This window comes from Capricornis sumatraensis, chromosome 2 (genome assembly GCF_032405125.1).
Source record: "Capricornis sumatraensis isolate serow.1 chromosome 2, serow.2, whole genome shotgun sequence".
NCBI classification, from domain to species: domain Eukaryota; kingdom Metazoa; phylum Chordata; class Mammalia; order Artiodactyla; family Bovidae; genus Capricornis; species Capricornis sumatraensis.
The window spans coordinates 92,057,952-92,071,344 of NC_091070.1; the positions used below are offsets into that span (position 1 = coordinate 92,057,952).

The 13,393-nt window shown below is 35.6% G+C and overlaps 1 protein-coding gene across 1 annotated transcript in view; it reads left to right on the top strand.

Moving 5' to 3' along the window:
* The window catches only part of WDR41 (WD repeat domain 41), a 47,531-nt gene that overhangs the window by 12,809 nt on the left and 21,329 nt on the right, over positions 1–13,393 (top strand). The window contains exons 3-6 of the mRNA XM_068964293.1: positions 7,591–7,639; positions 8,845–8,978; positions 11,757–11,817; positions 12,593–12,704. Coding sequence (XP_068820394.1) covers positions 7,591–7,639; positions 8,845–8,978; positions 11,757–11,817; positions 12,593–12,704 — 356 coding nt within the window. The remainder of the gene's footprint in view (positions 1–7,590; positions 7,640–8,844; positions 8,979–11,756; positions 11,818–12,592; positions 12,705–13,393) is intronic.

Sequence of the window (13,393 nt, forward strand, 5' to 3'; positions counted from 1 at the left end):
CTCTAATTTTCTTCAAGAAATTCTAGCATCAAGGTAAGTAAAAGTTTATTTTAAAGGAAAATTTTATTATTTTTTATTTTTGTCTAGTTTCTGATATTAGCATTTTTCAACTTTATTATAAAAACTATATACTATTTTAGTTGCATTATGATTAGAAAGTACTTGTGAATTTGTTGGAAAGGGACTTCTGCATTGTCATAATAATACTCTATTTTTATTTTTCCAGGACTTTATGGTTATGTAAATATTGAATATAAGAAAGTTTAGGTTTATGGCTTATCTTTTTTTATATCCTTTAAGGTTATGTTTGAATCCATAGCACCTTTGATTTAGTTAAAATAAATTCTCCTGAATAAGAACTATTATATAAGCACTTAAGTGATGGCCATAGGAATTGCTTGCGGTAATACTTTATTTTATACAAATCTTTGTGAACCTTTGCTGTACTTTCAGCCACAGTTGGCAAGAATGAGAATACTTTTGCTGAGCTATCCAAAGGAAGGTGTTTACAGGAACTGATTGCTATAAATTGAAATAAGCATAACAGAATTCTCAGTGGACTAATAATTTGGACCCTGTCAAAGCATTCCATCATACTGCAGACTGCGAGCCCTTCAAAGACAAAAACTTAGCTCATTGATCTTTACTTTCAGGATCAAGCATATAAATATATAAAATTAATGCTTAATGTATAGCTAAAGCTTACTAAAGATTTCTAGAACAAACAAATCATTCTTCAGTTCAGTTCAGTCGCTCAGTCGTGTCCAACTCTTTGCAACCCCATGAACATGCCAGGCCTCGCTGTCCATCACCAACTTTCAGAGTTCACCCAAACCCATGTCCATCGAGTTGGTGATGCCGTCCAACCATCTCTTCCTCTGTCGTCGCCTTCTCCTCCTGCCTTCAATCTTTCCCAGCATCAGAGTCTTTTCAAATGAGTCGGCTCTTTGCATCAGGTGGCCAAAGTATTGGAGTTTCAGCTACAACATCAGTCTTTGCAATGAACTCCCAGGACTGATCTCCTTCAGAATGGACTGGTTGGATCTCCTTGCAGTCCAAGGGACTCTCAAGAGTCTTCTCCAACACCACAGTTCAGAAGCATCAATTCTTTGGTGCTCAGCTTTCTTGATAGTCCAACTCTCATATCCATACATGACCACTGGAAAAACCATAGCCTTGGCTAGATGGACCTTTGTTAGCAAAGTAATACCTCTGCTTTTGAGTATACTATCTAGGTTGGTCATAACTTTCCTTCCAAGGAGTAAGCGTCTTTTAATTTCATGGCTGCAGTCATCATCTGCAGTGATTTTGGAGCCCCAAAAAATAAAGTCTGACACTGTTTCCACTGTTTCCCCGTCTATTTCCCATGAAGTGATGGGACCAGATGCCATGATCTTCGTTTTCTGAATGTGGAGCTTTAAGCCAACTTTTTCACTCTCCTCTTTCACTTTCATCAAGAGGCTTTTTAGTTCCTCTTGACTTTCTGCCATAAGGGTGGTGTCATCTGCGTATCTGAGGTTATTCATATTTCTCCCACAAATCTTGATTCCAGCTTGTGCTTCCTCCAGTCCAGCGTGTCTCATGATGTACTCTGTATATAAATTAAATAAGCAGGGTGACAATATACAGCCTTGACGTACTCCTTTTCCTATTTGGAACCAGTCTGTTGTTCCATGTCCAGTTCTAACTGTTGCTTCCTTGACCTGCATACAGGTTTCTCAAGATGCAGGTCAGGTGGTCTGGTATTCCCATCTCTTGAAGAATTTTCCACAGTTTTTTGTGATCCACACAGTCAAAGGCTTTGGCATAGTCAATACAGCAGAAATAGATGTTTTTCTGGAACTCTCTTGCTTTTTCCATGATCCAGTGGATGTTGGCAATTTGATCTCTGGTTCCTCTGCCTTTTCTAAAACCAACTTGAACATCAGGAAGTTCACGGTTGACGTATTGCTGAAGCCTGGCTTGGAGAATTTTGAGCATTACTTTACTAGTGTATGAGATGAGTGCAATTGTGCAGTAGTTTGAGCATTCTTTGGCATTGCCTTTCTTTGGGACTGAAATGAAAACTGACCTTTTACAGTCCTGTGGCCACTGCTGAGTTTTCCAAATTTGCTGGCATATTGAGTGTAGCACTTTGACAGCATCATTTTTCAGGATTTGAAATAGCTGAACTGGAATTCCATCGCCTCCGCTAGGTTTGTTCGTAGTGATGCTTTCTAAGGCCCACTTGACTTCACATTCCAAGATGTCTGGTTCTAGGTGAGTAATTACACCATTGTGACTATATGTTTGCTTATTCACACTGCTCGAGAACAGTGCTTTCTTGATTTTATTATAAGTCAGCCACTGTGACTTTTATTATAAGTCAGCCACTGTACAAATTATTTTTCTTTTTTTTTTGCCTTTAAAAAATTTTTATTAATTTTTTAACTGAGGCATAATTGCTTCACAGAATTTTTTTCTCTGTCAAACCTCAACATGTGTCAGCCATAGGTATATGTATATCCCCTCCCTCCTGAACCTCTCTCCCATCTCCTGCCCCATCCCACCCCTCTAGGTTGATATAGAACCCCTGTTTGAGTTTCCTGAGCCATACAGCAAATTCTTGTTGGCTGTCTATTTTACATATGATAATGTAAGTTTCCATGTTACTTTTTCCATACATCTCACCCTCTCTCCATGTCCATAAGTCTTTCTCTAGGTCTATTTCTCCATTGCTTCCCTGTAAATAAGTTATTCAGTACCATTTTCCTAGATTGCATAAGTGAAAGTGAAGTCACTCAGTCGTGTCTGACTCTTTGTGACCCCCATGGACTGTAACCTACCAGGCTCCTCCGTCCATGGAATTTTTCAGGCAGGAGTACTGGAGTGGGTTGCCATTTCCTTCTCCAGGGGATCTTCCCGACCCAGGGATCAAACCTGGGTCTCCCACATTGCAGGCAGATACTTTACCATCTGAACATATATATGCATTAGAATACAATATTTATCTTTCTCTTTCTGACTTACTTCACTCTGTGTAATCTAACCTCATCAGAACTGACTCAGATGCAATCCTTTCTATGGCTGAGTAATATTCCACTGTGTATATGTGCCACCGCTTCTTTATCCATTCATCTGTCGATGGATATCTAGATTGCCTCCATGTTCTAGCTATTGTAAGCAGTGCTGCAGTGAACAGTGGGATACACGTGTCTTTTTAAATCCTGGTTTCCTCAGCATATACGCTAGGAGTGGGATTGCTGGGACATATGGTGGTTTTATTCCTAGTTTCTTAAGGAATCTCCATGCCATCTTCCATAGTGGCTGTATCAATTTACATTCCCACCAACAGTGCAAGAGTGTTCCCTTTTTTCCACACCCTCTCCAGTGTTTATTGTTTGTAGACTTTTGATGAGGGCCATTCTGACTGGTGTGAGGTGATGTCTCGTAGTTTTGATATGCATTTCTCTAATAATAAGCAGTGTTGAGCATCTTTTCAAATTATTTTTCTTGATAGTGTTTGTATCATGGTTACCTTCTACTCTACAAAATACAGATGATTGTTGTTTTGCTATGTAGTGAATGGATGGTAAAGAGTAGGGAAAAGCTATAATTTAGTTCATTACAGCCCTTTTTTCATGCCAAGAAACGAGGACTATTTCTTTAGTCCTTTAAACCTGCTAGAGGTAATCAGAAATGTGTTGGACTGGAAAGTGCCATATTGGAAAGGTAAATACGATAAATGCTAAATTTCATTGATTCTAAAAAGCCTATTTTCAGTACTGTAACATCTCTAAAATTTGGATACATCATATAATTGGTGTCTTTCATTTATAACTGATAGGATTTTTCCTTAATAGTACATAAAATAATAGTATGTCTTACAGTTGATGTCTTATATATCTTTAGTACATTTCTAAACAATCACTGAATTTTAAGATCTTGAAATAAGAACCACATATAATTGATTTTGGCATTTCCCTAACACATGATATGAGATCTTACTATTTTGTGTGTATCAGTAAAGGATTTCTCTTAAAATCTTAAGTTTAGATTTGAATCTTTGGGTTCTATTAATTTAGAGTGTTTTAAAAAATTTTTGTATATTATTGTATGGCAGTATAGCCCCTATTTTTTCTTCCATTGACTATATTAAACATTATTGGCATTTAATTACTTCTTTCATTGTTCCTTACTTCTTCTCATAGTTATAGTGTATCTTACTGTTAGGGATTCTTAGACTGAACTTTCATTTCTCATTTGGAGATGGCTAGAGTGTGTGCCTGACTGATGAGGATAAACTGATTTGAGATAAGCTGATACAGTGCTGCCAGTTTTCAGTTATCCACGCTAGGAGAATGGATAATTGTCATTTGTGAATGATCTTCCTTCCCTTTATTAGTTATTTTATGGCTGGTGCTGGTATGTAGCAAAGTCAAACTGGTTTGCATTTTAAAGCTTTATGTTTCCTCTTTAGAGCAGGTAATAATAAATAGTGGAACAGCAAAAATAAAGAAAAGGCAATAGAATATGAGAATTGAAAAGCCTGAATAATACACAAACTGGATAATTGACCTCTGAATGATAAAAAGAAAACAATGGGCTGTGGATTCATGCATTACTATTGAGCATTGTTTAGACTGAGCATTGTTTAGATTTAACTTTTGTTCACCACTGATTGAATTAAAGTTTGAGATGAAATGCTCTGTGTCTCATTTCTAAACTCTCAACCGTTCAATCATCTCTCATTGTGAAGTCATGAGATTCAGACATGATAAAGCAATAATGAGAAGTTAAAAATCTGGGCTAGAAAAAAGTATATTTTAAACCTGTACTCTTCTAAAAGGGAGAAAAGCAATTATAAGAGTTTCAAGAATCAATAGAAATTGATATTTTATACCAAAGAAATCTTAAGACCTTGAGTTCTGCCCTCCCCTTCATCATGGTACAAGTAAAAAGAAATCAATAGCCCTAGAAACATAAGCTGTTAAAGATTGACATCCAGCAGTATTTTTGGTATTTAAGGCGTTGCTTCATATTCAGACTGATTCAGACAGTCTGTGTAATTAAGCATAAGAAATTGTTTTTAAATATAAAATTGTTTTCTTTTTAGTCTCCATATCTTTTATATATTCCATTTTGAAAACAGAATAAATGTTATGTATGGGTTTAAAAATAATTCTTTGTATGGTTTCTATCTAGTTAACTAAGACATTTTAAAAGGTCCTTTCTGTTAAAAAGATAAGTAATTCTTTATTAAAAATTACTAATGGACTCTGTCAGACTCTATTAGGCCAATTTCCCACCTCCTGGATAATCTCTTAGCTCCTGCAGTAGAAGATGTAATCAAAAGATTCTGCAGCAGGTACTGAGTATGGGAATTGTCAGAATCAGTGAGGACAGTAGCTAAGTATGAGGCTTTGAAACTGAGCATGAGAAATTTGAACTTGAAGCTCGGTTTGGACTGTTAAGGGAAGTGTTACATGACTGAAGTAGGGAGACTATATGGATCTCTATAGGGTAAAATTCAATAGAACAGAGACTCTCAGGGCCAAAGTATTAATAGTTTTTGTGTCCTCAAGTATCAGTTCTCTCTCCCAATGACACACACACAGCTCACAATGTTTACTTTAATGAAGACGTTTAAGGCATGCCCAGATTTTTGTGAAAACGCACTAACAATCTTGCATGGAAGTACACATTTTCTAAACACCGTAGCTGCTCGTGGAGTACCACTTATTAATGGTTATTAACCATAACCAGATGCAGTTCACAGCTGGCTCTCAACAATACCACTTCCTTCTCTCCCATTCAGAAAAGCAAACCTGGAATTCAAGTGAATAAAAAGTGATATTAGGAGAACAACTTTGAATTGATTTTGGTTCCCTATGAGTTATTTACACACTTGTGTAGTGCATTATTAACAAAGTTGATATGGTTACAATGTGACTGCTGTATACCACTGTGTTGGGACACTGCTTGAGAACGATGCTATCTTGATTTTATTATAATTCAGCCATTGTGATGAATAATCCTGTACAGATTATTTTTCTTGATGGTGTTTGTATCATGGTTATCTTCTACTCTACAAAATATAGATAGTTGGTTTTTGATCTGTAGTGGATGGATGGTAAAGAGTAGAAAAAAGCCATCTTTTTCAAGGATATACATTGAAAAAAAACAAAACAGAAGCCAAACTTTCCCAACCAAAGGACACAAAAGGGAGATGGGATATTTATGTGGAAAGACCACAGAACTGAGAGGAACAAAGGAGAGATGCTGGCTTTAAATATAGTAGAGTTAAAATATCTAAATACCTTTACCTAGAAAATAAGGAATCTAAGGACATGATTCCTTTGGTCTACTCCTGGAATATCACTGCCTGTCACTCTAGCTTTTCCTCAGCTTGGTTTTATGTCACTTCAGGGTTTAATCATATGATTTCAAAGGAAGGACTTTAAAGATCATTTATAGATCTCCCTTATTCTTAGTCTAACAGGTATTATAACTCTCTGAATGGTCTTATTCATCTTTGGATTTGCAGTACCTGACACAAAAATTATAAAGTATTCTATAAAGATTTATTAAGTTGGCTTAAAGAACTTAATGTGCATTGATATTAGTAAGTCAGAATGCTATTAATAAAGTCTGATAATTCTTTTTAAAACATTTTATTCTTATTTATTTGACTGTGTCAGGCCTTTGTTGTGGCATGCACACTCTTAGTTGTGGCACGTGGGGTCTAGTTGCCCAACCAGGGATTGAACCCATGCCCCCTGCATTGGTAGCAAGGAGTCTTATCTGCTGGACCACCAGGGAAATCCCTAAGGTCTGATTCAGTTCAGTTCAGTCGCTCAGTCGTGTCCGACTCTTTGAGACCCCATGAATCAGAGCACGCCAGGCCTCCCTGTCCATCACCAACTCCCTGAGTTTACTCAGACTCACGTCCATCGAGTCTGTGATGCCATCCAGCTATCTCATCCTCTGTCGTCCCCTTCTCCTCCTGCCCCCAATCCCTCCCAGCATCAGAGTCTTTTCCAATGAGTCAACTCTTCGCATGAGGTGGCCAAAGTACTGGAGTTTCAGCTTCAGCATCATTCCTTCCAAAGAAATCCCAGGGCTGATCTCCTTTAGGATGGACTGGTTGGATCTCCTTGCAGTCCAAGGGACTCTCAAGAGTCTTCTCCAACACCACAGTTCAAAAGCATCAATTCTTCGGCGCTCAGCCTTCTTCACAGTCCAACTCTCACATCCATACATGACCACAGGAAAAACCATAGCCTTGACTAGACGGACCTTAGTCGGCAAAGTAATGTCTCTGCTTTTGAATATGCTATCTAGGTTGGTCATAACTTTCCTTCCAAGGAGTAAGTGTCTTTTAATTTCATGGCTGCAGTCACCATCTGCAGTGATTTTGGAGCCCCAAAAAATAAAGTCTAATACTGTTTCCACTGTTTCCCCATCTATTTCCCATGAAGTGATAGGACCTGATGCCATGATCTTCGTTTTCTGAATGTTGAGCTTTAAGGTCTGATTAGTCTTAGTAATTTTAGCACTTAAATGTCATCAGTGATTTTTTGTTTTTCTTGACCTTTTTTCTCTAACCAGATTTGCATCTGCTGGTGATGATGGAACTGTAGTTGTGTGGAATGCCCAGGTGTGTATTGATTCTGTGTGGATTATGTAACACAGACATGACTGTGTTGAGTATGCATTCATAAACATTACCTGGAGATAAGCCTGCATATCAGTAGACTGAGCTGAATTAATGTTTGAAAAGGGCTGCTTAGGATGAATCCATTTACAGTGAGGACCAATGTTTCATAATAGAGTTTTTTATTTAAGATTTTTCCTGAGAAACAAATGCTAAATTATGGAAATAAATGTCTTAATTTTAATTAAGCAAGATTTAAGTTAGCAGCTATGTACTGACTCTGAAAATGAATCAGGTGTTGCTTTTTGTGAGAGACAGTTTTTTCCAAATTGACAATTTTTTCTGAATTTTTCTAAATTGTTTGACAGCATAATATTCTTCATATGTTTCACTTTAATAGTAATGTAATAAAAGGTTTATTTTTTAAAAAATATTTAAGGCTTTACCAAATTTCTCTAGGTCCTCTCTTCCTAATCCTTGGATTCTCAAAGTATTCTCTTTTAAGCATTTATCTTCTCACCCTTGTTTGGATTGTTATCTATTCTGACTCCATCAGATCCTCATTTTTCAAGGGCTTTGCCTGTGATGGACACAGTTTAACATTACATTCATCACCTGCATCATGAAATCCTGCAACCTTGGAGAGATTTGAAATTTATGTTACATTTTCTTTGCATTTTTGTATTTACTACTTGGGAAGTCAGTGAGAGACTGATGGATGAAGACATTGGATGGATGGGAAGAGCTGTTGATGTTAAATAGAAATAGAGTCAATACTGACTTTATGAGTGGTTGATATATTATTGGGTACCTACATCCAATTGTTACTGTTTGCTGACTTTTATTTTCTTCTGCAGTGTTATAAGATGGAGATAATAAATATTTGCATAATGAAGACTCCCTATATTTTCCCTGCTAAGTTACTGATATTTTATACTTAATTTACACAATTATAATCTTAAAACCAAATGGAAAGAGTATTCCTTAAAGTTTCCTATAACAATCTGCTATTTTCTATTAGAAAATAATTAAAATTATTTAAGCCTACTCTTTTAGCATCTGTTTAGATTCTGTTGCTTAAATTATAAAATCTAAGTAATTTCAGATGGAATGTATGTATTTTCTACCTGGTGGTTTTGCTTAATTTTGTCATTTAAGATTAAGTTATAAAATATAAAGTGCTATTAACATTTTTATTGATATTTCAGACAGGAGAAAAACTTTTGGAGCTCAATGGACACACTCAAAAGATAACAGCTATTATTACATTGCCTTGTTTGGAAACTTGTGAAGAAAAAAATCAACTGATCTTGACAGCCTCTGCTGATAGAACAGTTATTATATCCTTAAATCTAGAACCAAGTGAAATAGCTGTGGGGATCCAAGGGACCAGTGCATACATTATTAGACTTTATCCTCTTGAGGCCTGTCTGTACATTCATGATTTAGCAAAAATGGTTTTGTTCTAGCCTTCATAAGGTGCTTCTTGAAAGTATTAGGTGTCTGAAAAAAATTAGATTGGAAGTAGCAAGTTAAGACTTAGTGTTGATGGAAACTCCATAACTAAAGCTGTTCTTCCCAGCTTTATATAAAATTACAAAAGATGGAGGAAATGGAAGAATGTAGGCTTAAAAATATTTATCATCTCAGTTTGCTTTTCAGTTTAGAGAAACAAAGATGAGTTGAACCAGAGAATAATTCACATTTTCTTATATGCTTATTGTACAGCAAAATAAACTTAATGGTCCCAACCCATAAGAACCTTCTGACAATCCAAGTCTGGCAGAAAAGTGAATTAGCATGTGCTCAGTGTTTTATATGGAGAAGGCGATGGCACTCCACTCCAGTACTCTTGCCTGGAGAATCCCATGGACAGAGGAGCCTGGTGGGCTGCAGTCCATGGGGTCGCAAAGAGTCGGACACGACTGAGTGACTTCACTTTCACTTTTCACTTTCATGCATTGAAGGAAATGGCAACCCACTCCAGTGTTCTTGCCTGGAGAATCTCAGGGACAGGGGAGCCTGGTAGGCTGCTGTCTATGGGGTCATACACAGTCGGACACGACTGAAGCGACTTAGCAGCAGCAGCAGTGTTTTATATATTTAGTATTTTAAAACAATTTAAAAATGTAAATTACCTTCCCTCCTTATACTTTTAGTTGAAAATTTAAGATGTAACAGCCATAATAAAGGAGAAGGCAGTGGTACTGCACTCCAGTACTCTTGCCTGGAAAATCCCATGGACGGAGGAGCCTGGTGGGCTGCAGTCCATGGGGTCGCTGAGAGTTGGACAGGACTGAGCGACTTCAGTTTCACTTTTCACTTTCATGCATTGGAGAAGGAAATGGCAACCCACTCCAGTGTTCTTGCCTGGAGAATCCCAGGGATGGGGGAGCCTGGTGGGCTGCTGTCTCTGGGGTCTCACAGAGTCGGACACGACTGAAGCGACTTAGCAGCAGCAGCCATAGTAAAGTTTTATAAATTGCATATATGTGCCAGGCATTGTTCTGTTTTGCATTTATTAACCCATTTAACTCTTATAATAAGTATTTTTATTATTTTCCTTTATAAATAAGAAAAGAGAGGTTAAGTAAATGGCCCAAGTTCATGGGCCAAAGGCAGTAGTCTGACTGCAGAGTCAGTGCTCTGAATCGCTATGTGATACTGGTTTCATAAAATATTTTTCTTAAAGGTAGCCTTTTTATATTTGTATGAGAATTTAATCTATGAAGGCTGTAGCTAATCTTGCATTGCCTTTTCTTTTTTAAGCGTCATAGAATAGCTTTAAAAAGTCTGTGCTTATCTGAGAATTCTATTTAAATAACTTCAGGTGTTAGTGAAGTTGAGTTTTAGAGTAAGCCCAAAGGTGTAGGTGTTTCTTAGGCTTCTATAGAACTAAGACATACTTTATGACACATTTTAAATAAGCTTGTCAGCTGAAGTGATTTTTAGACAGATTGCCAATAGGTGGTAGAAATTCACAAAAAGATTTAGGTGGAGATAAAATGATATACTGTGGTAATTACAGTGTTGCATAATCAGAGGCATAAATGCACTTTAGTATGTTTTGGTCACAGTAGCTTTACCACCATTGTTCTGTTGAGGCACATGTTATTTTATGGCCTAAAGCTCTTTTTTTGTTTGTTTTCTGTATCATTATAACCTCTGCAAAAATAGAATATAAAATTCTTTTTATTAGACTGCTCCTAAAGTACTAGAATACCATTTAGACATAATTGTTAAAATTACTATTACAGTACAGACATGGGTAGCTGGGACAATATCAGTATAAACTTTAACGGTGAATGCTAGTATAGAGTAATTTCCTTTGCTGAATGACTTTTCTTGTTGAAAATAATTTCAGGTTGCTTCGTTAGTAGTTCCATTTATTCAGATGAATTTTAAATTTACCATGCTTGGGTATTTGCTGTTAACTAACTTCATTAATTAAATGCTGAATGTAGGTTTTTTTGGTCAAATTATAATCTTAAGAGTCTATATATGTGTGTATATATACATTTATATGTAAATATGTTCTCATATAAAATGTATATCTTACCATAGGAAATGGTATGAAAAACTTGAAAATTGTTATGCTCCTTAAGTCAAACTAATCTTGGACCTTTTATGAGAGGTCTTGAAATTATTCTAAATATGGATATAGGTATTTGGTTACTGTCTTCTTTGAATTAAGATAACTAGTAAAATCATGCCAGGCACGTTGAGGGAGCTTTCAGTTAATGTTAATTAATGGATGTGATAGTTTTTAGTATGAATATTTTATGTTCAGTGTTTATTAGATTATGGTAGACTGTTTTGGAGAGTAAAAGTTAAATTTTTTATGGTTGCAATATTTAATGTTTGTAAAGATTTGATACTCAGACCATTCATTCTGTTGGTATTTTCAAATGGTTTTATAGTAAAATTTATATCAAACTTATTTTAGATTATAAGCTTGCTATGTTAAGTTGATTTTTGTAGTAGTGTAAACACAAAATACATTATGCTTTATATATTTTCTACATAAAATGTGTCACATTTATAATTTAATTATTAGAAAAGTTATCTCATAATGTTTTGAAATTCTGCTTAGAAATTATTTCTTAACATAAATTTAGAAATGGGATTGTGATACTGGTAGACAAGTTCAGAAAGTGTCATCCTTCCAGTCTACTGTAAAGGTAAATCTTAATCAGATACTTTATGGTAATAATCTTTTTATTTCAGAAAAAGTTTTCTAATGATTTAGATGAAATTATCTTTGAAGGTTTAAAAAATTATTTCTTCTGCACATACCTACAGCTATTTGATTCTTCTAAGGTTAGATTTGGGGGAGTATGTATATTAAATGCTAGAATGTTTAAATTTTAAATTAGAGCAAGAGGTGAGTCTCCATAGTAAGATAAGGAAAAAGGTAGTACCTAGTATGTTTCTAGTAGGTAATTCTAGGAAGAGATACTACTTTCCAAGTGATATGGCAGTAGCTAGTCTTTTTTTGTTGTTCTTTGTTTTAGCTTTAAACTTGAAACGGAGCTATTTGTGCTTCACTATCTGTTTTCTGTAAAATCATAATTTAGTAGTAGTTACTTATTTCCAAAACAAAATCTTTTGTGGCTAATTGGTGGCTACTCTTAGGTTCATTTTATAAACATACTAATTGGGGCTTATTATTGATAGAAACTCTGCTACACATTGGAGAAACAAACTTGGATAAGACTTGGCTACTTTCATTCCTATAGAAGAAATTACCTTAGATGGTCTCAGAAAGTGCTACTGGTTTTCAACAATTTCAGCAGGCTTGGGGAAAGATACTAGTAAAAAGAAATAGTGTTTCCTCATTTACTTTGAAGATTACTGATCTCTTGAAGGGAGAGGGTATCAAACTTGTGGACATATTTTAAAACCACTGAATGCTTGAATTTCTAAACTGATAAATATTTTGCATGAATTTTACAGTGTTTAGCTGTTCTTCAGAGACTAGGTGTTTGGCTCTCTGGAGGGAATGATCTGTGTGTGTGGAACCGAAAATTAGATCTTCTGTGTAAGACGAGTCACCTTTCTGATACAGGTAAAAACAAACAGACACTAAAATAAAGACACAGTGAATCTTCAAAGAGACTTTCCATGAATACAACAGTAATATAGGAGCTTTTCTTTTAAATTCTGAATATAATACAAGATGTAGCCATATTTTCCAATTCAGGTGAAGGGGTGTGTGAAATATATTTCCATTTCAAATTGGAAGGAAAGGATTCCGCCTCTTTTGGCTTCTTCGCCCCTTCTAACAGAATTTCTCAAAAGTGAACAAGAAAAGCCTTTTCTTATATGTTCCTGGACCGTGCCCTCAACTGAGTTTGATGAGCCTGTTGACACCTAGAAGCAGATCTTTATGACTTTACAAAGTATTATCTTCATTTGTACGGTCATCAGACTTTGCATAGAATCGTAAGGATGCCCTCATTTTACAGTTGGTTTTACTAAGGAAATTTCATTCATGTGCAAATGTAAAAACAGAATTCTGTTTTCTCAGAAAAAAATCAGTTTTGACTTACATTGGTATCAAAGAACTTAAAGAATAAAAATTTATTCAGAATAAAAATATTTAAGTGTAAATGAGTAAATTTAAATGACAGTAACCTTAAAATCATGTGATCCACAATTAAGTATTTTTGTTTCTAAAAGTAATAAAATGAACCCATGGTCATCCTAGAAAGAATACAGGCATACCTTGTTTTCTCGCACTTTGCTTTATTTGGC